The sequence below is a fragment of the Anguilla anguilla genome, chromosome 4 (assembly GCF_013347855.1).
Source record: "Anguilla anguilla isolate fAngAng1 chromosome 4, fAngAng1.pri, whole genome shotgun sequence".
Lineage (NCBI taxonomy): Eukaryota > Metazoa > Chordata > Actinopteri > Anguilliformes > Anguillidae > Anguilla > Anguilla anguilla.
Genome location: NC_049204.1, coordinates 14906391 through 14931633, shown reverse-complemented (window position 1 = coordinate 14931633; position 25243 = coordinate 14906391). Strand labels below are relative to the sequence as shown.

Genomic DNA, 25243 nt, shown 5'->3' with positions numbered 1-25243 from the left:
CATCTGCATTTTACCCACTCTGGGTTGTATCATTATCAGCGCTTTTGGTTTCTGTAACAAGGTGGTTTTACAGTACAGGGTTAGACCTGGTAGCTAACCCCCAACCTGTAGAGCCAGTGGGTCACTTTTAGTTTGGCCTCTACCCCTTGACCTGTCAGGCACAGATGACGCTACCAGGAGATTGTGCTCCCTCTGTGGGTTACTGAGACACACAAATCCCCAACCACAACAAGGTAGCGATTCTTCACTCGGCCCCAGTCTCAGAGTAATGATTTTAAATGGGGTAGAGGAACAGTAGTCTCAGAATCCCAGATGACTCCACAAGTTCCTTTTTTTTTTTTTTTTTTTTAATTCTGCATGTTGTGAAAGGAGGAACTGTGGTGGTTCTGAAATCTTTGCAGGTTTGATATGCAGGAATACAATGAGCTCATGGTTATATCCATGAACTGCACAGACTAGAAAATAGGATACCAGCAGGTTTCTGCTGGTTTGAGAAAGCTGAGATAATACTGCTGATATGACTCTGGGGGTGTCATCACTATGAAAGCACTCTTACAATCAAGCAGTCAGCTGTTGCCGATTCGGTATTGCCCATGATGAGCTCCATGTGCGTGGACAACCGCGTCAGCCGACTTCACGCACGTCGATGATGGTACCCAGCTACGTTCGCGGCCCTCGTGACTTGCCTGTCCTCTCTCCCACTCGTGTTAGAGACTTACAGGGCCTTGCGGTAGTAAACCCCTCTTTAATCACTCACATGGTTTCATCATTCTGCCAGGCAGAAGATGCACAGCTTGCGTAGGCTGTGTAAACAGCCAGGGGGTTTGGGGGGGAAGAGCGTACTTGAGCCGGAGAAGAGAAGGACGACAGGAAATTCTCCTCCAGCAAGGCAATAAGCTGGCGTCAGCCTGCGCATTAGCATGTTCCTCCTGGTACAATACATATGATAGTCCATTGCAAGTACATTTCTTTACATGTCATACATAATACACCTCAGGATTCTCATGATGATACAGTACATCACTCTTTCTGAAACTTTTTAATATCTGAACTGAAATTAGAACTGTAGTCCCTTACGGGGACCCATCAAATATACATACTAGCATTGCCTTGTGGATTGCAAACTCATTCCAGGACCCAATTTATACTCTCCCGTGACCCATTTTTGGGTCCCGACCCATAGGTTAAGAAACACTGCTGTATGTCATTGCACATTAAAAAAGCATGTTAACTAATTTTTGGAAAGTTGCCCTGCAGAGATATGAACATGCCTCTTTCATCTGTGTCCAAAAGATGAAATACAACTTTGCAATATGGCACATATGGGAGACGATACCAGCTGGAGGGGACAAACTGCACTCAGCCAGATTGGGTGAGGCTACTGAGGCTGGAAAAGGGCTGGAGAAGAGGGGACTTTGGTTTCTTTTCATCTAGTGGGGACTTTCATTTCTGCGGCATTCACAAAACAAAACTATGCAAAAATAAAGTTTGGTAACGTGTGAAATAAACCAGAATAATTTAGCTTTGGACAAAATATTTTATGTTTCATACAATAAAAAACTATATTTATTTTAGAAGGATTTTTTTGTTGCAGCTTTGAGTAGCTTCAAGTTGTTCTTTTTATTAAATATTAAAATAGCTGGGCTTTTTGCTTTACTTTTTGCCTTTTTGAGGTCGTACTTGCCTACATGATGTGGATGTGAGTTTGAAAGTAGCAGTGCCCTCTTTAAGTTTCATGCATCCTTGCGTTTTGTTCACCACTTGTGTGCAGAGCAGTATGTATAGCCTGGGATTTGAATTGCCTAGTATTTACCAGTCAGCTGGGATACAGCACTGTCAAAACCTCAGTGAGTTTTACTGTAGAAATCCTCCACCAGGGGACGACACTGCTTTTTAAACCCTAGTGGCTCAATGCATGTCAAGAGTATACTGTATCCGTAGTTATTGACAACAATCAAAAATACCACAAGATTGAACTGAACAGTTTAGAGGCCTCAACAATTCAGAAGTGTACTACATGAAAAGCAGCATAAAAAAATAAGTTATGCTTTAGTTGAACAAATTCTGCCACTGCAGTCTGAATTGTTATGTTGGAAATGGAAGGGCGTTGAGCCAGTGAGGATCTTTATCACAGTTCTTAATTTGGCAGGGAAGTGATTTTCTGTGAAGCAGTGGCAGTGTTTTTCTCTTCCTTCTCTATTTTGGTGGTGTCCTCGCTGCAAACAAACGGCAACTTTGTCTTGCAATTGTGTGAAACTCCTTCAGGACAGCCTCTCCCTAACAAGGCTTACTCATCTTTATATCCTCTCTCTGTGTTGACAAGTGAAATTCATGCATCTGTGAAATGAATTAATTGACTAGCAAAAGGCTGGAAAAACTGTGTGGTTGGAAATATTTCGGTGTCGTGTGGAATTGTCTGCTCTGTGTGCTTGAACAGGTAAGTCTAAAGAGAGGTCAGCACAGCGAGATTTGCTCCCCTTTTGATCTGTACTTTCCAGAACCAAGCCTGGCAGTCCTCCGAGCAGATTAATGTCACTGAGTGAACCAGCAGTATTTATGTCCCTGATCTGAACTGTGTGCACTCCTTTGATGCACTCCTGTCCTCAGAGTTACTGGAAACATTTGTCTGGAAGAACATGTTTATAAGAAGAGCAAAGGGTTCTCTGCATCTTGGGAACATGTGGGACTAAAAACATTACTAAAGCATTAATATTCAGATTCTTCTTCCGATAGTCATAACACAGTAATATTGTCATTTTAATTGCTACAGTAAACTAATGCTGCTGCAATGCTGCAGAATGATTTACGCTCTTTAAAAGGATATGGAGGGCTTCTGGGATTGCTACTGAATCTTTCTGCTGCTACTGCTTGTTTTATGCAAGCTTCTTTTTTGTGAGTAAACATAAACCTGGGGTGTCATAGCAGGGAGTCACAGGGACTCACTCCACCTGCCTCTGCCTTGGCGGACTATTGATTTGCTCCATAGATGCCCTCGTCCTGGGCCGAAATGTCTCTGTTGAAACAGGCAGTCCCTTCTGGTGCATTTCAGTGCACTGAAACATTGAGTGCCGGACCATTCAACTAACGGACAGATTTGACTTCAGCACATTGTGGTCTGGGGAAAAGTGTGTCAGCCTGTACACAAATATCACTATACCTGTATTTATGTATGTTATGTGTACAGCATTTGTGGCTGTATAGCTGTATATATTATGTATCTATCATGTAATCAAGCAGTCCCAGAATTTTGTATGTGTTCAATATAATGTATGTGATACATACGTGGATGCATTTTACTAAGATTTAAGTAATTCCTTCCCAGTCCTGTTTCTGGAGATATGCCATCCTGTAAGTTTTCATTTCAACCATAATTTTGCACACCCAATTCGGCTAATTAGCAGCTCAACAACATCTCTAGCTGTTGAATGAGGCACACTTTGTTAGGGTTGGAGTGAAAACCTACTGGACGGTAGGTCTCCAGGAACAGGTTGAATTACGAGACTGAGACTTTTAACAGGTTCTGTCTCGGGTTATTTCCCCATGACTTAAGTGCCTGTCCCTCCCTGCAGGTGTCCATTGGGAAGCTCTACACTGCTCAGAAGACCGTCGTGGAGGACCGAGGGGCGAAGGCGACCGACTGAGCCGGGAGAGGGGGAACCTGGATGACGCGTCTGCTGAAGGGAGGGCGCAGGGGAGTCGGGGCATTCGCCCCCTTAAGCTTGACCTCCCGACGGAGAGCACGCGACAGGAAAAAGGGGGACCTGTGCTGCTGAGGCCCGGCTGTTTCCTGCCATTGCCTTTCTCTCGCGGGGCTTCTCCACAACGCTGTGGTGGCATGTTGAGCAGCTTTATGTCAGCCATATTCACTGTGAGCTTGTACGATGCTGTACACCCTGCCTTGATTCCCTTTTGTTATTTGATTTAACTTTTAAACAGTTTATTGTTACACTATATAAATACACGTGTATATATTTCTTTGTTTGAACTGAATTTGAAACTGAATTAAAGATATGTATTTGAATCAGAATTTTTATTTTTCATTCATAAATGGCTTGCTTCAAAAATATTGTCCAAAGAAATAATGGAATAGGAATAATTGAATTTGCAGGAGTGGGATTATACGCTTGTATGTGTCTGTATAAACACTTATATTAAACATAATGCACATGCTTAAATATATTAGTATTGCCATACATGTGAGATGTTTATGTATAAGTGTGCATTGTATCTAGTGTACAGTATGTGTTTATCCATGCATAGACTATCTACTTACTCATTATAATCACAAATATATTTGAGTGTGTATATGTATGTGTTTGTGTAGCTCATTGTCTGTCGTGCAGCCTGTCCCTCAAGGTTGAGTGTTTAAAAATAGCCAGTTTGTTGTTGTTAAGGCACACACTCAGCGAGTGCTGACCTAGTGAACGGGTGCAAAGTGTATAAAGGTCATGTAATATATTGACTTCGCGGGGAAATGGCCTTTTCTGTGGACTGACAAGACTACCCATTATAGTTTTTCTTCTACATTACTTGACCGTTTCACTGTTCAGATAATAATAAATAATAATATAAATCCAATTCCACCATTTATAAATCAAATATTGAAAACATGCACGTACAGTAGCACTGAAGATTAAACTGAAAATGACTCTACATTCTCCAACATAAAGAATATTATTTAGCTTTATGCTCTGAAATGAGGTGGTGGCATTGAATCCAACAGGACCCAGATGCTTATGGAAATCTAAGAGGTCACAAAGTGTATGTGTTCATATTTTATATGATCCAACATTTTTATCTCCTGTGGTTTCTCTTAAGAGGTTTTGTTTCTCTAAGTACTGCTTTGGGTTAATCACTGCGATTGTGTGCTTCTTTTCAATTTATTTAATGCATCCTAGAAATGAGTCATGCATGGAAAAAAGCAATGAAACTAAATGTTATCATGTATTTTACTGTACATATTGTGCAAAGTTTTGCAAGGTTGGCAGTAAACAACCGGTTGAGGGTATGGAGCGGTATCATCTACCAAATTAATGGGATTTGAATCTGTATTCAGCTGTTGAAAATCCATATACATGGATGCCAGAATTTAGTATTCAAGACATTATCCCCCCTAAAGCAAGAAATCATTCATATTTCAGGTTAATCTGGGGATACAACTGCCTGTGTGTCCTATTCCTAAGTGAGTATCATTCCAAAATAAATTCAGGTCTGTCCTGAAAACGCTGTTCATTTATTGGAAACCTGGCCTGGGAATCCAGAGTTCTGTTTGCTGATTAGATTAGCATTAGATAGGTAAACATGATCAAGCATGATCTACTCGAGGACTTTGTTACCGTGATACAAAGGTGAATGATGGTCTTCAAAAAAGAGACGAGCACATCCCAGTGACTAGTGGAATATAATTTTAGCCCACAATAGTACTGTTTTTTTTTTTCCTTTGTTTTATTCTGAATGACAAATTTTTGTAGTTGTATGATTTGGATTTCTGTTTATTTATGTTTTTGTTTTCAAGCCACTATTCAGAGGGTTATCTTAATACATTTACATTCAATTTTTAAAAATACATTGTATTATATAATGCAATTTGTTGTGTGATTTTAATACATTCATTCAAGGATATTCACAAAAATAACAGTTGTTTTAGGCAAAAGTAGAATAATACCATTTTAAAAAGTTGCCAACAAGAAGACATGAAAGTCCTAACAATGGATATGAAATTATGGGGGGGGGGGGAATCTGTATAAAATAGATGAAGTATTGTGAGTACAACATATTCATAGAGGTGGTACAATTTTCTGCAAACTCAAGAACTGGAGGTCCAAGAACTCCTGGTTTTTCGACCTCCCTTTACCTCGGAGTCAAGTGTAAATACAGGCTGGCCAAATTTTTTAGTTAATTTACCTGGGGGAAAAGAAAACCCGGGCTAGATTTGGATTCAAGGTTCAGATTTGAGCATACATATTTTATACCTTATTTACATTGCGGTAGTGCAGTGGTTCCCAAACTCGGTCCTTGGGCCCCCTGCATATGCTAGTTTTCATTCCATTGTAATTTTTTTTATTTTTATTAAATGCCTTTTATGTTTAGAAGGATTATTTACCCTCTTAAACCACATGATCAAATTAAAGACTGGTGTAATTATGTTGTTGAACGTGTGTGTTTTTAAAAAAGATACTGTAAAGAGGGGCGTGCCCAGAACCACGTTTGGGAACCACTGCAGTAGTGAGAGTATCAATGCACCATATGCCTCAGAAGTTTTACTTTACTGTTTGCTCAAATATTGTTTTATCATAGTATAAACAACTCTTATGACATATTTTATAAAATATGTTGCTATACTGTAGGCCATTAAATACCAGTTTTGTATGTAAGTTTTCTTGAAAATAATGCTTTATAGGCTAATCTAAGATCTAACCATTTCATAATTTCTTTTTAAAAAATAATGTTAATTATTCAACATATGTATCACAATATGTCGTAGGGTCCATGAAAAAAATAGTTGTACTTAAAGTGTTATTCAGAACTAACAGCAGCACGTGTGAGTACATTGTAAGTGTAGACTATCGCTGTCTCATTTCACGTATTTGCACACAGATTAAATATACAATGTTCTGCAAACTTGCCACGTCTCTCATTTTCACTACCGAATGACAGCCATAAAACCAAATGCTATCGGGGGACATATGAACTTTAATATATTTATTAAAGTGCCGTACTATGTAGGCTGCTAATTAAGTGCGCAGGCCCGTGACATTACATAAAGTAATGTGCGTTTAAGTGGCAAGGAATGCTGCTGTCTCATAAGTGGAAATGCAGTGATACTTCAAAGTGTAATTCTTTCCTTCGTTGTTATCCCAAAACTCGCCGTAGTCACTCTTGGAATATACTGCGAAGTGAACCGAGGAGCTGGGGTCCATGAATGGAGGCGTATACATCGTGAACATAAACTTTTCTCCGACTGCAGCAGTATTCTTCCCTGACATTGGTATCGCTTGCGCATCCATGAATGAAAGCCAGTCGTTGAATGTATACCTCACTCCAACCTCCCTCTTACATGAGCCCGATGTCAGTGCTCTTATCGTCCCTCGCACGTCAAATCGAGTAACAGTTATTTTTTCTAGAGTTACGCGGCACCGTTCAACTCGGGTTTCAAAGTCAGTTTTCTCCACTGGCATCTTGAACGTGGGTACCAACCGATCCACTGCAAGTGTGGAATTGAATGTGTCACACAGGTCTCCAAATAATTCACATTCTTGTTGAGGAGGGAAGGTCTGAAGTCTTGAAAATACTTTAGAAGGGACGTGTGGGTCGTCAGTGCTGCTGAAGTGCTTCACGCTTTCCAAGTTAAGTCCCAGCGCATCTGCAAACTTCACTCTCTTTCTGCATCCCTGTGAGATTTTTTTGAAAAGGCTTGTCTGCTCCGGGTAAGCGGGCAGTGACTTCGCCCTTCGCCTGTCTTTTAAGAGGATCTGTTGCTCCTCAAAATCCGTGTAATCAGCATTATCATCAAGTCCATTGCCGTTTTCAGGTGGCGGTTCACCAAAACTCTTCCAACTGTTGCGCTCCACACTTTTACATCCTTGCTTATAATTATGGACATGACCCGTGTCGGACATATGCGACTCTGTGCCGTTGATATCCATTAAGTTTGTGTCAAAGGCAAACAATTGTCTGAAGGAAACTACTATGTAAAAAGAAAGACACTCACGTGAAATTGTGGTTAAATAAGGAAAACTAAGATGGCTTGGTAATTAAACCGACCTTGTTAATGGCCATCCACAGAAGCCACCGAAAAACTGCCCGCTGCTGTATCCAGCATAAACCACTGCGCGTCACAGCAGCGTAATTTAAAAGGATGAGGAAATACTGTTAGCTTACTCAGACCCCTGTGACTGAAAACGTGCATTGAGTTTTAGGCCAAATGTCACTTTATTACACTTACATGTAAGGCTACTGAAAACAACAACAACAACAACAACAACAACAACAACAATAATAATAATAATAATAATAATAATAATAATAATAATAATAATAATATAGCCTACGGAATCTTCTCAACAAAATGATTAAATGTACATCGATGTTCAGATGTTTTTTTTAATTTTTTTTTTTTACTGTCAATTGAAATAAAGGTTACACAGTGCAATGTTGAACTGCATGTATAGTTCAATAAAACTGTAGACTACCACTTGCCTTCTCGTGTAGCCGAAGGCAGTGGTAATTCCTGAATAAAACGTCTATGCACTCTCACAGTAGCCCTACTTGTGAAATGTGTCGAGCTGTACACTAATGTCAAACCCGTTTGCTGTCTCTTGATTTTAGTTTTACTATAATGAAACATGGGTGTCAATCTACTTCCAACCGCCAATATATCAATGTTTCAAAGGACAGGTGGAGATATGGAGATATTAATTGTTTGATCTCTCAGCGTCCTTGTTTAGTTTTGATAGTGTTGGTTATGTGTTTTTATTTTTGGAGTTAGTGATTAACAGCATGGATGTACTTTCACTTCAAAAAATCGCATTTACCTTAATATAGGCTTGTGAATAGGCAACCCTCCACTATGATTTATGATAATAATAATAATAATAATAATAATAATAATAATAATAATTATTATTATTATTATTGTCGTTGTTGTTGTCATTATTGGTATTATTATTTTTGTTATTATTGTAATAAATAATAATAAATTTAAACTGTTTTAATATCTGAAAGGGATTATACATCGTACATGGACTATTTTTTTCTAATTCTCCTCTGAAGTATATCCTGGAAGGTATCTAGATGGAACCGCTTCTTATGCAAGTTTTTCAAATGTTTTCTTTTTCAAGGAAGTGCATGAGGATGACACAGGAAGTGACGCCAGTGAGACCGCCTTTCAGAAGGTTGCAATCTTGCTATTGGTTAAGTATACGAATAGAGGAGAAACAGGAACTGCAAATACCCGTGAAGATCTTCAAATAGTATTGTCAAACTACTAAGAAAGTATAGTTAATTCATGAGTAGATAATTGTCGCTGTCAGCAATGTTTACGAATTTAGAGAAATGTCCAAGGAATTTACTTATCTGTGAGAAATCCAGTTTCTTGAATGAAAAATCTCGTCATGCCACACACGTGGCTAAGCACTTTTTTAACTACAAGGTGAGTGTTGCTAGGTATGTTGTAAATGTAGAAACATCGAGATTCCAGTGGTAGCGCAGCAGTCTGTTAAAACACTAAATACAACTGTCTTCAGTATCCCGAAGTTAGCACTATAAACGTTTGTTGCATTCGTAAATATTAAATAAATTACTGTGTCTGCAATTGAAATCTGACTTAATTATTCGATTTATACGCGGAACTAGTCTGGACGTCGGATTGTCCGAGGAGTCCTGTAAAAGTACTTCGCCAAAAACCGTAATCTGATGTTTCGCATTTTTAACTAGCTAGCTGCAAAACTATCGTGTGGAAACGAGCTTTGGTTTTAAATATTGTTAGGCTTAGATTGGCAAATGGGTGCTTATAAGACACAAATGGCGTGTGATCCGATACACATTTCATCGCTAAAAAGAATGTGGACACCTGAACATGTGCGCTTGTTGAACTACTCAATGAAAAACCACGGGCAAGGAGTTTGTTGCCCCTTTGATGCTGTAACAGTCTCCACTCTTCTGGGAAGGGTTTTGCACTAGATTTTGAAACATGGCTGCGGGGATTCGCTTCCATTCAGCCACAAGAACATTAGTGAGGTAGGGCACTGATGTTGGGCGATAAGGCCTGGTGTGCAGTTGGCATTGCAATTCATTCCAAAGGTTCTCATCCCATGGGTTAGAGGTCAGGGCTCTGTGCAGGTCAAGTTCTTCCACACCAAACACAGCAAACCATTTCTTTATGGACCTGGCTTTGTGCACGGGGCCATTGTCATGCTGAAACAGGAAAGGGCCTTCCCCAAACTGATGCCACAAAGTTGGAAGCACACAATTCTCTATTATGTCATTGTGTGCTGTAGCATTAAGATTTCCCTTCACTGGAACTAAGGGACCTAGCCCAAACCATGAAAAACAGCCCCAGACTATTATTTCGCCTCTATAAAACTTTTCAGTTGGCACTATGCGTTTGGTAGGTAGTTTTCTCCTGGTATTTGCCAAGCCCAGATTTGTCTGTCAGACTGCCAGATAGTGAAGTTTGATTCATTACTCCAGAGAAAGTGTTTCCACTACTCCAGAGGTCAATGTAGGTGTGCTTTACACCACTCCAGCTGATGCTTGGCGTTGCGCATGATGATCTTAGGATTGTTCGCGGTAGCACGGCTATGGAAACCCATTTCATGGAGCTCCCGATTAACAATTCTTGTGCTGACATTGCTTCCGGAGGCAGTGTGGAAGTTGGTAGTGAGTGCTGCAACCGAGGACAAACGCTGCTCGCTTCAGCCCCGTTCTGTGAGCTTGTGTGGCTTTCGTGGCTGAGCTGTTCTTACTCATAGACATTTTCACTTAAAAAAAAAAAAAAAAAAAAAAAGCACTTAGTTGACTGGGGCAGCTCTATCAGGGCAGAAATTTGACGAACTGACTTGTTGGAAAGGTGGCATCCTATGACAATGCTACATAGAAAGTCACTGAGCTCTTCACTACAACCCATTCTACTGCCAGTGATTGTCTATGGAGATTGCATGGCTGTATACTTGATTTTAGGCCCCTGTAGGTTAGCAATGGGTGTGGCTGAAGTAGCCAAACCCACTAATTATAAGTGGTGTCCACGTACTTTTGGCCATATAATATATTTGCCTAGACGTGAATGCTCAACCTTTATCTAGCTAAAAATAAATTGAAATTTGTCATGTTATACACGTGTGATTTATCTTTACTCACAGGTGTCTGTTTTAATACCGGAGTGTGGAATTATTCCATCTGGGCTGAGAAGTGTTGTCAGCAGCTTCTCAAAATATTATCTTTTGAAGAATTTACCTGTGTATAAACTGCTTGAGGAAGAGTTTCTGGAGAAAGTTGTAAAGAAAGGTAAACAAAAAAAATCCCTTTTCTGCTGTGTTCCAGAGTAGCTGAATTTGGTGGTGACCAAGCACTGACTTTTCTGATTATTTGCAGGCTGTCTGTATGCACTATCTTACAAGACCAGAATTGACCAAGACAACACCTTTGCCCTTCTCCCAACTGGTAAGAATGGTCACTGTCACTCTTCTTGTTCATATTGTGCCCAGGTTAGCATGCGCTATGTGTTATTTCTCTTCACTTGTATTTACTTCTTTACTTCAGGACAGGTGATATTGTCTGTTGATAAGGACACATATGAGGAGCTGGGTCTTGAAGGCAAGGCCTCACAATACAACCACAGACAGCCAATGAGATATGGTGGGCAGTCATACCCTGTTTTTAACGTCTTACTATGTCTGATCAGTTTGTGTTTAGTCTAATTCATACATGTTAAATTAGTTTCTTTGCATTGCAATTTCCAATAGAATGGACAGTTGTGTGTGTACAATGGAGTATTTTTTATTTCAAAGTGGTGACCATTGACCTGACGGATAAGTCGATGGCCGCTGGTGGGAAGCGGTACAAACGGGTGATGTGGGCCTTGCAAGAGAAGGTGCAATTAACAAGTGATTTCCTGCTGGCCAGATATAGCACAGGTAAGTTTTGGTAAGACAGTAGTTTTATATGTCTTCATTCATGAGTGGGTCATCACAGGAGTGACATGGACAGAAATACGGCTATCATTATGATGTGGTAATTCCTTAAACTTGCATCAAATAAAATTGCTCATTGGCACATACAATAGGAAACAGTTGTGGATTGAAAACGGATAAATGTTATGAACCTTTGAAATTAAAATTTTATCTTAATAACAGAGCTACAGATTGCCTTGTTAGTCAAATTAGTCTTCAGCCTTGTCTTGTTACTGTGATGATATTGCGCAGGCAAATTTATAGCTCAGTTAGTAGTTGAAGTTTGAGTCATTTTGGAAATTTTCTGGCTTGGCCGTAGAAAATTATTTCTTGTAATGACTTGGGTTACGATAGAGGAGGAGGTGTTTTTACATTTTGCTGACTGAATTGCTAAGTGTCACCCACCTCCACTGGCGCCTCAGTACCTCAGTATCACTTACTGAACCCTGTAGACCTTGAGTCAAAAGAACAGAAGCAGTAATGAAGCAGTGAGCTTGGCTGTTCCTTTCTTTCAGTGTGCGGAATGCCACAGTCGCATTCAAACCATACAAGATAGCATCTCCATTCCAGGCTACTCTTCCTAATGGCTGCCCTGTGTTCTCCTCAGGGGGTGATGGTGAGGACTTGCTTCAGTCCTTCTTCTCTCAGTATAGCTCTAAAGAGCTCAAACCCTCCATCAGCTCCCAGACCTTTAAGAACCTGCTGTGCCCTTCCCTGGACCCCACTGACTTGCGCGGGGACACTCGATCATGTGACCCACAGCAGTTCCTGGAGTGGCTGGGAGCCGTTACCATGGATATAAGTTGGTGAGCATGAGCTGTGTGGTTATATTTCATTTCTCCTTTGTTGTCAGATGGCAAAAAACAACTGCCACATAATATAACAAAGTTTATGTGGCTAATGACGTTGGTGTCAATATTGTTTTTATTGTAGTTTAGAAGTCAGGTTGTGGCATTGCTTCTTCAGAAAATGCCCTGTCTAGAGAGCTTCATTTCACTGAAAGAATTTAAATCAAGAATTCAGGAAGTACTTTTTAGAAGTGTGTGATTGTTTTTTACTACTGGTATTCTTTGTTCATATTGTGTATCCTTGATGTCTCTTGTATGTTTTATTTGGCATTGAGCTGCTTCCTTGGCCAGGTCTCATAAAAAGAGATCCCATATGTCTACAGGACCACCGGTGTGGTATAGAAATCTGAGCCCATAGAAAACTGATGCCTGGGTCATTTTCCTATTATTGAAAAGTGACCCCCTTATGTAAAAATGACCCACATAACGTAGGTTTTTTGGATTAAAAATTACATGTTTATTGTAATGTGTTTTTTTGGGATTGTGGCCAGTTTACTATATAGCATGTATATTTTTATATAATAGAAAAATGACTCAAAGGTCACTTTTCCATGGGGATCACTTTTCCATCTGACACCAAATTAAATAAAGGTTAAATAATCTTAGATATTTAATAGGATGTGTTATGTACACAAGATTACATGTAGATTACATCTTTTACAGTAACAATGAGGCAGCCAGCTTTGTATCTGCATATTGCTGTCCAGAGCCACAGAGCTCTGTAAGTCAAGCCCTGCTGTGCACCACCACAGGCCTGCTCCTACCAGAGGACATACACTCCCTGCTAGAGGAGCTGCGGTAAGACAGACGTGTGGTACTATTCATCATCTGCAGTGTACATTTATTTTCTTGTGCACTCATCTGCATGGGTGCTTCAAATTGCTGCTAAGCTGTGGTGTGAAATGGGAGACCTCGATCACAGTGCAAAAACTGTCAGTGGACAGGTTAAACTTTAACCCGTTCGTCTCCCTTTGACTTGCTTTACGTTCAGGCGGTACTTCGATGAGCCCAGGTTCACGTCGTGGCTGTCGGTGACGGTGCATGGTTTTGCAGACAGTCCCGTCTCCTGGGGTGGCACCGAGCATGGCTTCCACAAGGGTGGGGAGAACTTCTACACTTTTGTACTGTTCAAGAACCAAGACTACTGGCTGCACATGGCCACTGGGGCTAATGATGGTTGCCCTCCCTAAAATGTACCATCCATTATTTATGTCAGTGTATGCCCATTGCAACATGCACACTAGCGCAGTTTTTCAGGTCAATTTCAGTGGAACTCGACAATTTGACTTTCAGAGACTTGGTGTTGGAACACCATTTGACATTTTCCAGAAGTGGTATTGGTATTTTTGTTTTCAATAAAACCTTTTTTTTTTACACCACCAATAAATTAAATTGGTCACCACCAATAAATTAAATTGGTCACCACCAATAAATTAAATTGGTCAAAGTGTAATTTGATTTGTGACTACATTCTGAATGTTTTCTGGATTGAAGAAAACTTGATTTTTTACATTTATATCTCTCACCCAGAACCTAGGGAAATGCTTATTTTTTTGGAACAGTTTTGTTTATATTTGGTTAAATTTCCTTCACATTCCTGTAGATATCAAAAAATTATAAGCTATAAGAAAAAAAGGTCTCTCTGACTGCCCCATGCTCTGAAATCAGCCACTGAATTTCACCGTGCCTGAATCTTATCAACCAATCAGGATAGCTCTCAACCTGTCAATCAGGTTGTGTGTCCACGGCGCTGTCGGAGCAGGCTACACAGTTAAGAGCAGAGCTAGTTTGGCAGAGAAAAATCTGCCAAAATTACCCGTTCCACCTTTGACCGAAACAGATATACTGATAAAAAACCAAGAAAAGAAAGACTGTTGAAGAAATGATTAAGACCAAAAAGGAATTGAACTGAAGTTGACGCTGAGTGTTAGCAGTATTTCTGATGGACAGGTAATTAACTTGCTTGTTCTATTGCTGTGAGAATTTTTTACAACCCCGCACTGTATAGCTGATGTGTTTAGCACACTGTTTACATTATAGCTATGCTGTACGTTAGGTTACTCATCTGTAGCTATCGAGATATGTTTATAGCTACCTATGCTGTTTAAATACAAATAATTAAAAATCGTACACTCCAGTTCCAGATGCATTTAGAAATGTTAATTTGACCGATGTTTCACCCGTAACTTTGTCTGGGTCTTATTTATCGACTGTTGTTAGCCCATAGCTGTAAATAAAAAATATATTCTCTATTCATTGTTTATGTTCGTTATTATGATGTTATGTGTTTGATTTTGTACCTGTCATTGAGGCATGATGCGCTGCATTGCGCCTACTTTACTTCTCATTGTCCTTATCCTCTTTCCAGTACTCAGATGTCAGAAAACGCATATTCGGAGGGTGGGACTTTGGAGGGAGGAGGTGGAACGTTTTTTTCCAAAATCTAGCTCTCGTGATTGTTTTTCCAAACTTACATACTGCACCTTTAAGTTACATAGACTCCAAACTCCTTTTTAGTGTGAAAGCAGGCACTAAAATTATTTCACATGCACCTTTCTCCTGCTTTGGGATTCCAGTGCCAATACTGTATTGATTTCACTATATCAATGTAATGACTGCTGTACACATTACCACTGGGTAAATGCTGCAAAGCAGATTAGAGTATTTATTTCACCAAACAATATCAGTGTCCCCAGTCAGGCTTCATAAGTCCAACTTACTTGCTGTCACCTGGAAATTGTTCAAGGCAGGTGTGCGGTTTGGCTTTTTAATATAAATGTTCAGCAATGTTATGAAGCGTACTTCATTTCATGCCTGGTCACAAGTCATTTGCGTTACTTAATCGGTGAACTTTGTTTGAATTGGGTTGAATCAGGGTCAGGAATAAAATGTCCTGAACCACAGAGCTGAAACAGAGGGGTGATTGAGGCCTTTCACAACGAGATGTGGAGAGCTGTCCTTGGCTGCAAGAAAAGACAGCATACATATCATTCAGTACACACACAGGTTGATACTGATGTACAAAACCATTTTATTTTTTTAACCATTTTTCACAGCAGAATATATTTCATTAATCTATAAAAACTTTACAGATTTTACAATATATTTATATATAGCTCATAGACTACAACATGAAATAGGTCCCACAAATGTAAAAATACTGTACCTAGAGTTCAGACTAAAAGCAGGTATATATATACACTTATCCATCTTATGGGGATGATTCAGCTGTTGGTGGCTGTCTATGAGGGGGTCAGCGTCAGTACATTTTTCTGTACAAAAATAAGGTACAATCCCAAGAGCAAAACTTATGTAATCCCCTTGGCATACCATTAGTAACAATGGCTCAATAGGACATTTTGGCAGAGTTAAACTCGTTCTTCCAAGAACATTAAAAATACACCTCTGCAAAGTCTGTTACAAATGCTGTTATCTTTACATAAATAATTTTCCAGTTTGAGTGCACAGTATGGAGAAAAGGTGTCAACCTTGTGCTGATGAATTATGTGACCACCTGCCTCTGCCAAATTGTGAGGCATCTGCCGTGCAACTAACAATCTGTGGCTACACCTGCGGTTGACGTCACCTGTTGTAAATCGGTCAACGATTGGTGTAATAAAAGCTTTCCTAGGTTTCATGTGAAGACTTGCTTCGGATGCTGTGGTCATGAACTGGTGTGTTAGACACAGCTGTTCCCTGTAGTGGACACAGTCAATTTAATTTCTTTATTAACCTCGATCTACTGCAGCCTCTGAGTCACTTGAACGTGGTCAATTATATCTAACTTCTTTCATGCCTCATTAGGTCACATTTAAGGCCAGAAGAGCACCAGTGTAGTATGTTTAAGTACATAAATGTCCAATATGATTCCCTGAAAGAAATGGGAACTGTGAGCTTGAATGGGCTGAAGCGAGGAGACAATACATCTTCATGGCTACGACTAAGAGTCTTGACTCATCGCACCTTTGGAATTCACATTTCTCAATGTTACATTTAAGTTGACCACCAAAATGTGTGACACCAGAAAGAACCACAAAGAACATTGGGGTTTGCTTGTTTTAAGAGTATTTATCAGGGACTCCTCTGCCTGAGTTCATTTTGTTTGTCATTATTCGTGTGACGAGGAGGGAACCCAATACTTCAGACCTGGTGCAAAAACATAAGGGGTTATACATTAACTTTTTCTGCTGTTAATTTTTAATAGACAGTTTAGTCCCACATCTCATATTGCAATTCACCCGATGAGGAAGACCACAGTGCTAACTGCTATAGTCCACTGGTTCCATTTCTCACTTCAGATCTCAACCACTCCAGGTTTCAGGCCAGTCCCCTCTTCGAAATCTGACAAGTTTCCAGCAAATCAGTTATAAATACAACAATACAAATAAACTATGTTTGGACAAATTGACATTTAAAAAGTACCTATTTAGAGAACAAATATGTTTAAATGGCATTAAATGAAGCATGTCTGCCTTACTACTCTCGTCATGCAGGATGTTAGACAATATAGTGTCGTCAATAAAAGAAAAACAAAAAATGTTCAGTTTGACCTTAGTGTAGTAGGGCAGTGTGTTCTACTCCTTGGCAAGGACGGCCCATCATGTCAGCTGGTTCTGAGCCGTTGGTTACAGTTGCTTAGACACAGGTCTCTTAAACAGGTGTGAGCAAGGTGCACTTTTCCCACCATGAAAATGGGGAAAAGTGCACCTTGCTCATGGGGGGACTCTATAAATTCTTAGAAAAATTCTGAGGATTTGATGAAACATGGTAAGAGCCAGGTTTAAACAAAAACCGATATACACATTGCACACTGGGATACCCAGGCAGAATACCTTACTTTGAACTTTTCCCAATCATTTGCAACCCTCACAAAAAAACAGTACAAACAAAACAATCTTTACATCAAAAAGCAAAGGAATACTCTCCTTTTTCTCACTTTTCTTTGAAGGAAGGCTTTTTTAGACTTTTAAATTATTAAATTAGAATATTTTAAAGTGAACCTAAACCACATTTCCCTTAACAATATGAAATATTTGGCATAAGCTAGTCAGCCTAAAAGTACTAGATCTCTCTTACAGACAGACAGACAGACAGACACACACACACACACCTCGGCAGTTTTCACTCTTGTAAATAAGCATGTGGACCAGTAATGCTGACCCATAACAAATAAAAATTAGACCACAAATAATTAAAGTTGGGGAAAAAAAGAAGCTGATCCCAGGTTTAACTGACCAGGTGAATTTGTCTTGATCAGCTCTAATACTGCCACAGGTGATGAGTGGAGTTCTTCTGTCAGGAGAATCTTCATGTGTGTAGAAGAAAGCAAAATGTACAAAAAAGTCTAGAAAAGTTCACAGAGTCGACTCCAATGGACGCGCCAGTGTAGAGTTTGAGCTCAATTTATAGTCTCCTGCTGCCATAGTGACAGCCTGGCAGCTGGGCCTCCTTCACAGCTACCACAGCCAGTAAATTTTACCAACAAATTTTACATATTACTTGTCTGCAGGTTTATACAGTATGAGCATTATCAGTAAGGCTTGTTTATCTTAATTTAACATATGTACAGAGGTCCAACCTTATTTGGCTAAGACACTTCTTTCTTCTTTAGTCCCCATAAAGCCTGTCCCCTCCAAACAGTGGTACGCACCCCTCCCCCTCCTCCAGTTTTGTGGGTGCACAGCAGATCATTACATTTAAATAAAGCTCATGAGACAAACAGGTGGAGCTGTGGGACAGAAACATAGGGGGACAGTGTTGGACAGTCAAATGTGTTCCACAGTACACCCCTGTTGCCATACCTTGGACTTAATACATCTGTTCCTCAACATCAGTTGGCCAGCAGAATCGAAAACTCGATCCACAATCACACAACCTTTGGCCACATGCACACACAGACGCATGTGTTCATATAGGAATTCACACGTTTTGCGTGAGGTCCGGTCCTCCAGGGCAGCCGAGCTTCCTCTGAGCTTCCGTGCGAGTTTCGCCATGCCTTCTGGCCAAGGAACAGCCTTGCACGATTAGAACTCATCGATCTTCTTCTGAAGGTACTTGAGGATGGAGTCCATGCCTTGGGGCGATCCCCAGACTCTCTTCAGGACCTCGCACTCCCGCTCGTTGGCCTGCTCCAGGGCTGCCCTGCTGGTGCTGCAGACCAAGGCCTTAGACTCCCGCAGAACCTGAGCGTAGCCACAGTCCCACATTAACGGGGGGGGGGGGGGGGGGGGGGGGGGGGGGAGAGATGGGAGGGAAGGGAGGAAAGAAACTAGTTTATGAGAATGAAAATGTTAGGAAGAAACAGCACCTGTATGTTGAGTCTGAAACTGTTGGGTTTGAAAGTCTTCATTAATGTTTCACGGTGGGTAAGATCCTTACATTATCATGCATAATCAAGTGCAAGATGGGCATAATTCAACCATGGTAGCTAAAAATATACCATTGCTATTTAGGTATGTACTGTAAAAATGGAGAATTACCATCACTACAGTTTAAAAATGTCAGTGCAATATATATTTTTATAGCAAAGGTGATATAGATGTGTGCAAGATGGCTCTGAAGCAAATAAAAAATAGTCAGGACACACCAATCTGCATTTAAATCCAGCCATAGACCAACAACAGATTGATAAAACTATGCATTTAAAATAAAAACGGTAACCTTCAGCTCAAAACTTATGGGACCTTTCCAGAAATTTTCTAATTTTCACTTCATTAATTCAGTTCCTGCTTATATTCCCCCCTGAAAAATACTCCACTTACAGGCAAATACACAGTAACATACAGTCACCAAATTGCTCTGATGAATCACACACTGGTTCAAGTGCTCTCCATCTATCACAGCAGCCACAAACCACTTAATTACCTACACTACAAATGCACATTACAGGACAATCATCTCATTGACAAGGGATGGGTAGGCTAGCATTACAAATACTCCTTTGTAAAGCCCGCATTCCCATCATCATCACTCATCAAAATACTCTGCGCACAGGGGAGCAAAAACGCATCGAGCGTAACCTGAACCGTTTACAGGGAGGGAGGAGGGGGTGTGGTGGAGTGCCGTGGGACGAGCGTCCATGATCGGTGCATGAGGCGTGAGAAAAGTGAGAGAAAGAAATACCAACGAGGATGGGGAGGGAGGGGTGCTTTTTTTTTTTTGTTGCTTCGTGTGAGAATGTCATAAAAGAAAATCAAAAGAAATTAAAGGATGACTTACAACTGAATTACAAGAGACTAGCTCCCTAATGCGCACCATCACCTCCTGATTGAACGTCCCGGGCCAGAACACCTGGGACACCAGGCCCTTGGCGCAGGCCTCCTGGGCCGTCAGCTTGCGGCCGCTCAGCAGCATCTCGTTGGCCTGGAGGAGTGGGGGACAAGGGGGGTGAGGCTGTCAGCATGGCATCAGGTCACTGTGGAGCACACTCATACATTACTGTTACTTACTCAGCCTAACTGGTCCTACCCAATCTGCAGCTGTTAAAAATAGGAGAGGAAGTTCATGTGTGTGAGGTTAACTGGCGGTGAAGAGTAATCAGCATGTATTTGGATGGGAATGTCCATATGGGCATGATGAAGACTACGTAAAAAGAAGAGATTCCCAGGACCCTGCAGGCTTGTTTTAAACTCTGCATTACACGTAAGGGAAGGTAATGGGGCCTACCTGTACAAGGCGCTGAAGCAGTAACCAGTAATTATGTCAGTTAGTGTACTACTGCCACCTAGAGCTGACCATGAGCGGATTACCTAGAGCTTATCATGTCTGCGTATGATTATGCCTGTGCAGTGTAGTGTACTACTGCCACTCTGACCCATTTTGATGTTCCATTACATTTTCCCAAAATCATTTTCATTCTGCCACATTCCACCAAATTAATTTCCAGCTTAGCCTTTTTAATGGCCAGTCAAACAAACAAACAAAAACAATTAAAATGTACATTTTAAAGTAATCTTACAGTAATTTCAAAATTAATGGTTGAGATGCTTAAATAAGCATGAAGGCTCCAACACGTATTCCAAGTCCCTTTATAAACTGACGATGAGTCAAACTGTCTGCTCATAGATCAGAATAACAATGACAGGCATACTCAACTACCTGATAATTACATATTTATAAACAAATATATAAATAGATAAACAGTGACTTTCCTAAGTACTGGCTCAGTCATGTTACTTTTTACTTATTTGCTCTGAACTCAAGCAGTTTAGACTTGCCATCAAAAGAAGAATAAGGGAAGCAAATACAGAATATTACATTTTATTTCTATACATCTAAAACAACAGCACATTTTGTCTGTATTCTCCATTTTAGGTGATTGCATTGGGACACATTTAATTTTATTTAGAGTCTGAAACCCAGTATATCATTGCATATCCCTTGTAAGCCATAACTGCATAAAGGCAGTGTAACTGGCATCGCCAGATTCTTTGACTGCAATGTACACAGGTTGTTGTAAATATGTATTGGCCAATAATTTTAAAACATAAACACTAGTTTTATTGTTTTTCATGAACAACACCGATATTTCTTACCTATTCTTAAATCTGTCTGATCAACAGCCATGCAGTTTCTAAAACTTGAATGTGCCTTCATTCGTCACATCTGTAATCTTACCTCTGCGTTATTCTTTTTATCCATTTTTTTAGCTATTCACTCAGAAAATAATTTGCATACATGCGAGGAAAGCCATCATTCTTACGAAATAAAGCTAATGGTCAGTCAGCAGACCATTGGCTTCACACAAACACACATGGCAACATGTTTCACTGTGTTTCAAATGCTCAGACACGTCTCATTTTTTGACACAGCACAGAGTTCTTTTTTGGCTAAACCCAACCTTTAACCACAGTGGTCACATATTTCACTTCCTCTCACTTCCTGTTTCCTGTAATAACAGTACTGTGTGTGTGCGTGTGTAAACAAAGCAGCTTTTCACATAAGTGCCAAAGAATGCGGTGCAGAAGCAGCACTGATATATTAATGTCTATTACCATGTGCAGTATGTTGTCAATAGACTTACAAATCATTAATTACTAACATAATAACAATAGCAGTAGTGATGAAGAAACCACTGTATTCTATTTATCAAAAAACAGTCATGAAGTTTATGTTATATATGCTATGCCCTTGAAGGCAAGAGATCCCATTCAAATATACAAACATTAATCCAGCTCCCCTGGTCTGCTCTTCAATTTAATCTGCTATTACTGAATTAGGCCAATGCTACACCCTTGAGGTTCATGAGACAGAGGGTTGGCCTTGCACTGGGAAAGTGCCACAGCGTTTTTTTTGTCAATTTTCATTGTAAAGGCATTGGCTTTCTCCTTCTGAGGTTGTAGTGTTAATGGTTTCCATACACTGATCCCAACATTACTTCTTTACCGCCTCTCCTACTGACAGCACTGACACTGACTGTCTGCTTGACTTCATGTAATACCATCATGTGATACCACTGCTCTTTTCTTCTTCCTTCATTGACTCTGTTGCTGCGCCAGTTCACTTCAGTCCCTTGTTCTCGCTTACTTGTTGCGTCAGCTACTCAGCTTGTCTTTGTCCTCATTATAAAATTCCTCTTTACACTCCCTCTCACATGCTGAGATCATCATTTGCCCACATAATCTGTTCTCCTTTTTGTTTTTAATGTCAAAATCTTAATCAGTCCTTTCCAGCGAGTAAAGAAATGCCCACACATTTTAGCATTCCAGTTTGTTACCATTCACTACCCCTTAAGAATATGTCCTTATTTCCTCTCGACTTTATCCAAAGGATGAAGCTTAAAAGTGGCACTATTTAAATTATTTTGAGATAATACAATGATTTAAACTGGAATAAGCACTGTAACCATTTAACTAGAACTATTTAAATAAAATGGTCATATGAATGTCAAATTATTTCACAAAAAATACTACATGTAACAAAATGGTTGTGCCTTTTTGATATCAGCAGTTGAAATTACAGCAAGGAACTCATAGCTGCATGCTGATTAGAATATGCTGGTGTAAAATAAAAAATAGGAATTATACGTACAAACTAGAACAGCAGCCAATATGTACCTCATACTGCCATTATAGTGAGGAAGCAAATAGGTTTACTCTTCACATCAACAATGTATAATTCAGCAGTTATTCTGAGCATGAAAGTGGATCAAATGAATTCCTGAGAATGGAATAAAAAACTTCAGTTTCTGTGAGGCAGTCAGCTGTAGAGTGGATTCAGAAGCAGCTTCAAGGGCAGCTAGTTAGAGTTGCGCAGGGACAGATTGAAGGACAGAACAAAGCAGGAGGAGAGGGAGTGAGACAGGGAGGGAAGGAGCCGAGAAAGAAAAGTGGACAGATGGAAAAGGAAGGGTCAGAACAAATGGGGTGGGGAGAGGGGGCGAGAGAAGCGGCAGGGCAGGGTGGGGAGGGGCGGGCGCCGGGCGGTGGGACTTACAGAGGCCACGCCCATGACGCGTGGAAAGGTGAGGGAGGAGCAGGCGTCGGGCGTCTGGCCGAAGGTGGTGTAGGGCGTCTGGAACCAGGCCTTCTCGTTGGCCCAGACCACATCGCACAGCGGCAGGATGGAGGCCCCCAGGCCCACCGCTGGCCCGTTCACTGCCACAATGATGGGCTTCTTGAACTGGATGAAAGTGTTCACAAACGTCCTGTAGGCGAAAGAAGGGCTTCACATAACTACTAATATCACTGTTGTCACCTCCTCCACCCCCAGAACCACCACCACTACCACTACCACTCACCAATACTGAAAGCAGTCAAAACATCACAAAAGTCATCACAATTAAGAATGAGAGAATGAGTGAAATTCCTTCACTTTTTCAATAAGGCTAATTGCTTGTGGTTGACATTACAGTAAACCCTATTTCCTTGTTAAGTTCTCCTGTCTATCAAATCGCTTTCAACCTCACACCTAAGGTACGCAAAACCCACAAGAACAGATCAGAAGTAAAAAATGCCTTCAGTCATACGCCTGCATTTAGTGCTTAAGAACAAAGTCATTCTTGCGAACATAAAAAAAGAGAACCCGAGGCAACAAAATGATCTAGAGCCCAGATCTTAACCGGTTTCAAGCGACTCGGCAGAGGATCTGTGCACCTTTATCATCGTAATATGGCTGCCAATCATGCAAATGAATGTGACTATATTACAGGAGCAAAAACTGATCTGGTTGCTCTCATCTTTTCAATCACATCAAAGGTTTTAAATATGCAAATTCAGAAACCCATTCAAGAACTAAATGGTGATAAATTAGCTCTTGCATAGCACATACACTTTGTGTGGGACTTGAAAGAATGAAGTTAAAAGCTAGCTGTGGTGAGCGACTGGGGATAAGAAGCACTCCACACAGAAATGTGAATGAAATCTGTCAGCTCAGACTATAACACATATTCTTCTTCACACTATAACGTTTATTTCTGTCCTGTAATTAAGCTTCCCACCACAAATCATCACATTGTCCTGTTATTAAACTTTCCACCACACATCAAGCACACCTCGATACAATACTTTATCCAGGCCAATACTTTATCCAGTCCACAAAGTATATTAGACCTACTTTTACAAAACAACGGTCTACAATTCTCTTATTCAATGGTAAGCATTGGGTTTAATTTCCTGGAGTTGCAACCAGATTTGGAATATATTTTGATTCTATTTTTCAAAATTAAACCCTCACTCCCAATGCCCAATTCTATAATGTATATGGCCATGCTAGCATGGCTTAATGGTTGAAGGTATGACTGCCCTAATTCAATCAAGAAGGATTTGTACTCATTTGTACTCATGACCAGTGCACAGCATCTTTTCAGGAAGGCGATGCAGAAAAAAAGGAGCATCGACATCACACTGGTGTTTATCTAGCTCCAGCAGCAAATGTAGTGTAATGTAGCGCACGCCCACCGCCCACACGCTGACAGAGATTCAGCCCTGACTTCCTCCCCTCCAATTGTCTCCCTCTTCTTAACAAGCCGGAGCCTCTGCAGCCTGATCAAACGGTGTCCTTTCAATGCATCGCACACACAGGAACTGGGACTTCCCTTTGGTTCTTTTTTCTCACTATCCACAGTCAGGAGGCAAGAGCTTTCTTGGCTGACTACAATCATTTACTTTTGAGTGTGTGTGTGTGTGTGTGCGCGCAATGCTTAATTTCTCATTAAATTAGAATTTTTGGCCCGAGATACTGGTTAGCACAAGGAATTAACAGTGAACTATTCAAGCTCTTTTCATGAAATCAATGTACTACCTCCATTTTCCTTACTTTGACATTTTATCAGGCACTGTGTCATTTCCTGTCATTCGAGTCTTTACAATATGAGTAGAGTTTAAAGCCCCTGAAGCTGTATCAGATGGAGTCAACCATCTTGGCTCTCCTCCTTCCTGGCATTTGTGAGTTTCCTAATGGAATAACCAGTTTGCTTCAGGCACAGGGGTCTAGATGCCTCTTTCAGTCTGTTTACCTAATGGAGTCCGCCATCTTGACGCTTTCTTTCTTCCTGTCATCGGTGAGCCGGCGGATGAAGTAGATGAAGTCCAGGCCGAAGCAGAAGACGCTGCCCACCGCACTCAGCAAAACCAGTTTACTGTCATCCGACGCCGCCGTGGTCAGAGCACTTTGCACCTCCTTCATCACCTGAATCACGTCACTCGTTATCACCGCTGTGCAATTGATCTCTCTCATTATGCGCATCATTAACCAAATATTATCTCAAATATATTTCAACTTCTTAAA

At 40.5% G+C, this 25243-nt stretch overlaps 4 protein-coding genes across 6 annotated transcripts in view; 2 read left to right on the top strand and 2 right to left on the bottom strand.

Annotated features, from left to right (window-relative positions):
* The window catches only part of LOC118225579 (LYR motif-containing protein 4A-like), a 41737-nt gene extending 37430 nt beyond the window's left edge, over positions 1–4307 (top strand). The window contains exon 3 of the mRNA XM_035414151.1: positions 3570–4307. Within this exon, the coding sequence (XP_035270042.1) occupies positions 3570–3641 (72 nt within the window). The 3' untranslated portion in view covers positions 3642–4307. The remainder of the gene's footprint in view (positions 1–3569) is intronic.
* A 1169-nt stretch (positions 4308–5476) lies between these two features.
* On the bottom strand, positions 5477–7870 carry LOC118225578 (protein phosphatase 1 regulatory subunit 3G-like). The gene has a single exon (XM_035414150.1). The coding sequence runs from the start codon at positions 7644–7646 to the stop codon at positions 6777–6779; it is 870 nt and encodes a 289-aa protein (XP_035270041.1). The 5' UTR covers positions 7647–7870; the 3' UTR covers positions 5477–6776.
* Positions 7871–8918: 1048 nt separating this feature from the next.
* On the top strand, positions 8919–14769 carry rpp40 (ribonuclease P/MRP 40 subunit). Its single transcript, XM_035414149.1, has 8 exons — positions 8919–9151; positions 10860–11004; positions 11092–11160; positions 11260–11355; positions 11508–11633; positions 12277–12475; positions 13181–13315; positions 13509–14769. Exons 1-8 carry the CDS (start codon positions 9035–9037, stop codon positions 13705–13707), a joined length of 1086 nt encoding a protein of 361 aa, XP_035270040.1. The 5' UTR covers positions 8919–9034; the 3' UTR covers positions 13708–14769.
* A 759-nt stretch (positions 14770–15528) lies between these two features.
* Positions 15529–25243, bottom strand: part of LOC118226221 (chromodomain Y-like protein) — a 44314-nt gene continuing 34599 nt past the window's right edge. Inside the window, exons 4-7 of one of the 3 annotated variants that reach the window (XM_035415675.1) lie at positions 24972–25144; positions 22952–23162; positions 19772–19879; positions 15529–18699 (exon numbers count right to left, since the gene is read on the bottom strand). In XM_035415675.1, coding sequence (XP_035271566.1) covers positions 18541–18699; positions 19772–19879; positions 22952–23162; positions 24972–25144 — 651 coding nt within the window. In that variant the 3' untranslated portion in view covers positions 15529–18540. Of the gene's footprint in view, positions 18700–19735; positions 19880–22951; positions 23163–24971; positions 25145–25243 lie in introns of all 3 variants that reach the window. The other 2 variants (XM_035415676.1, XM_035415674.1) reach the window with 2 other exon arrangements.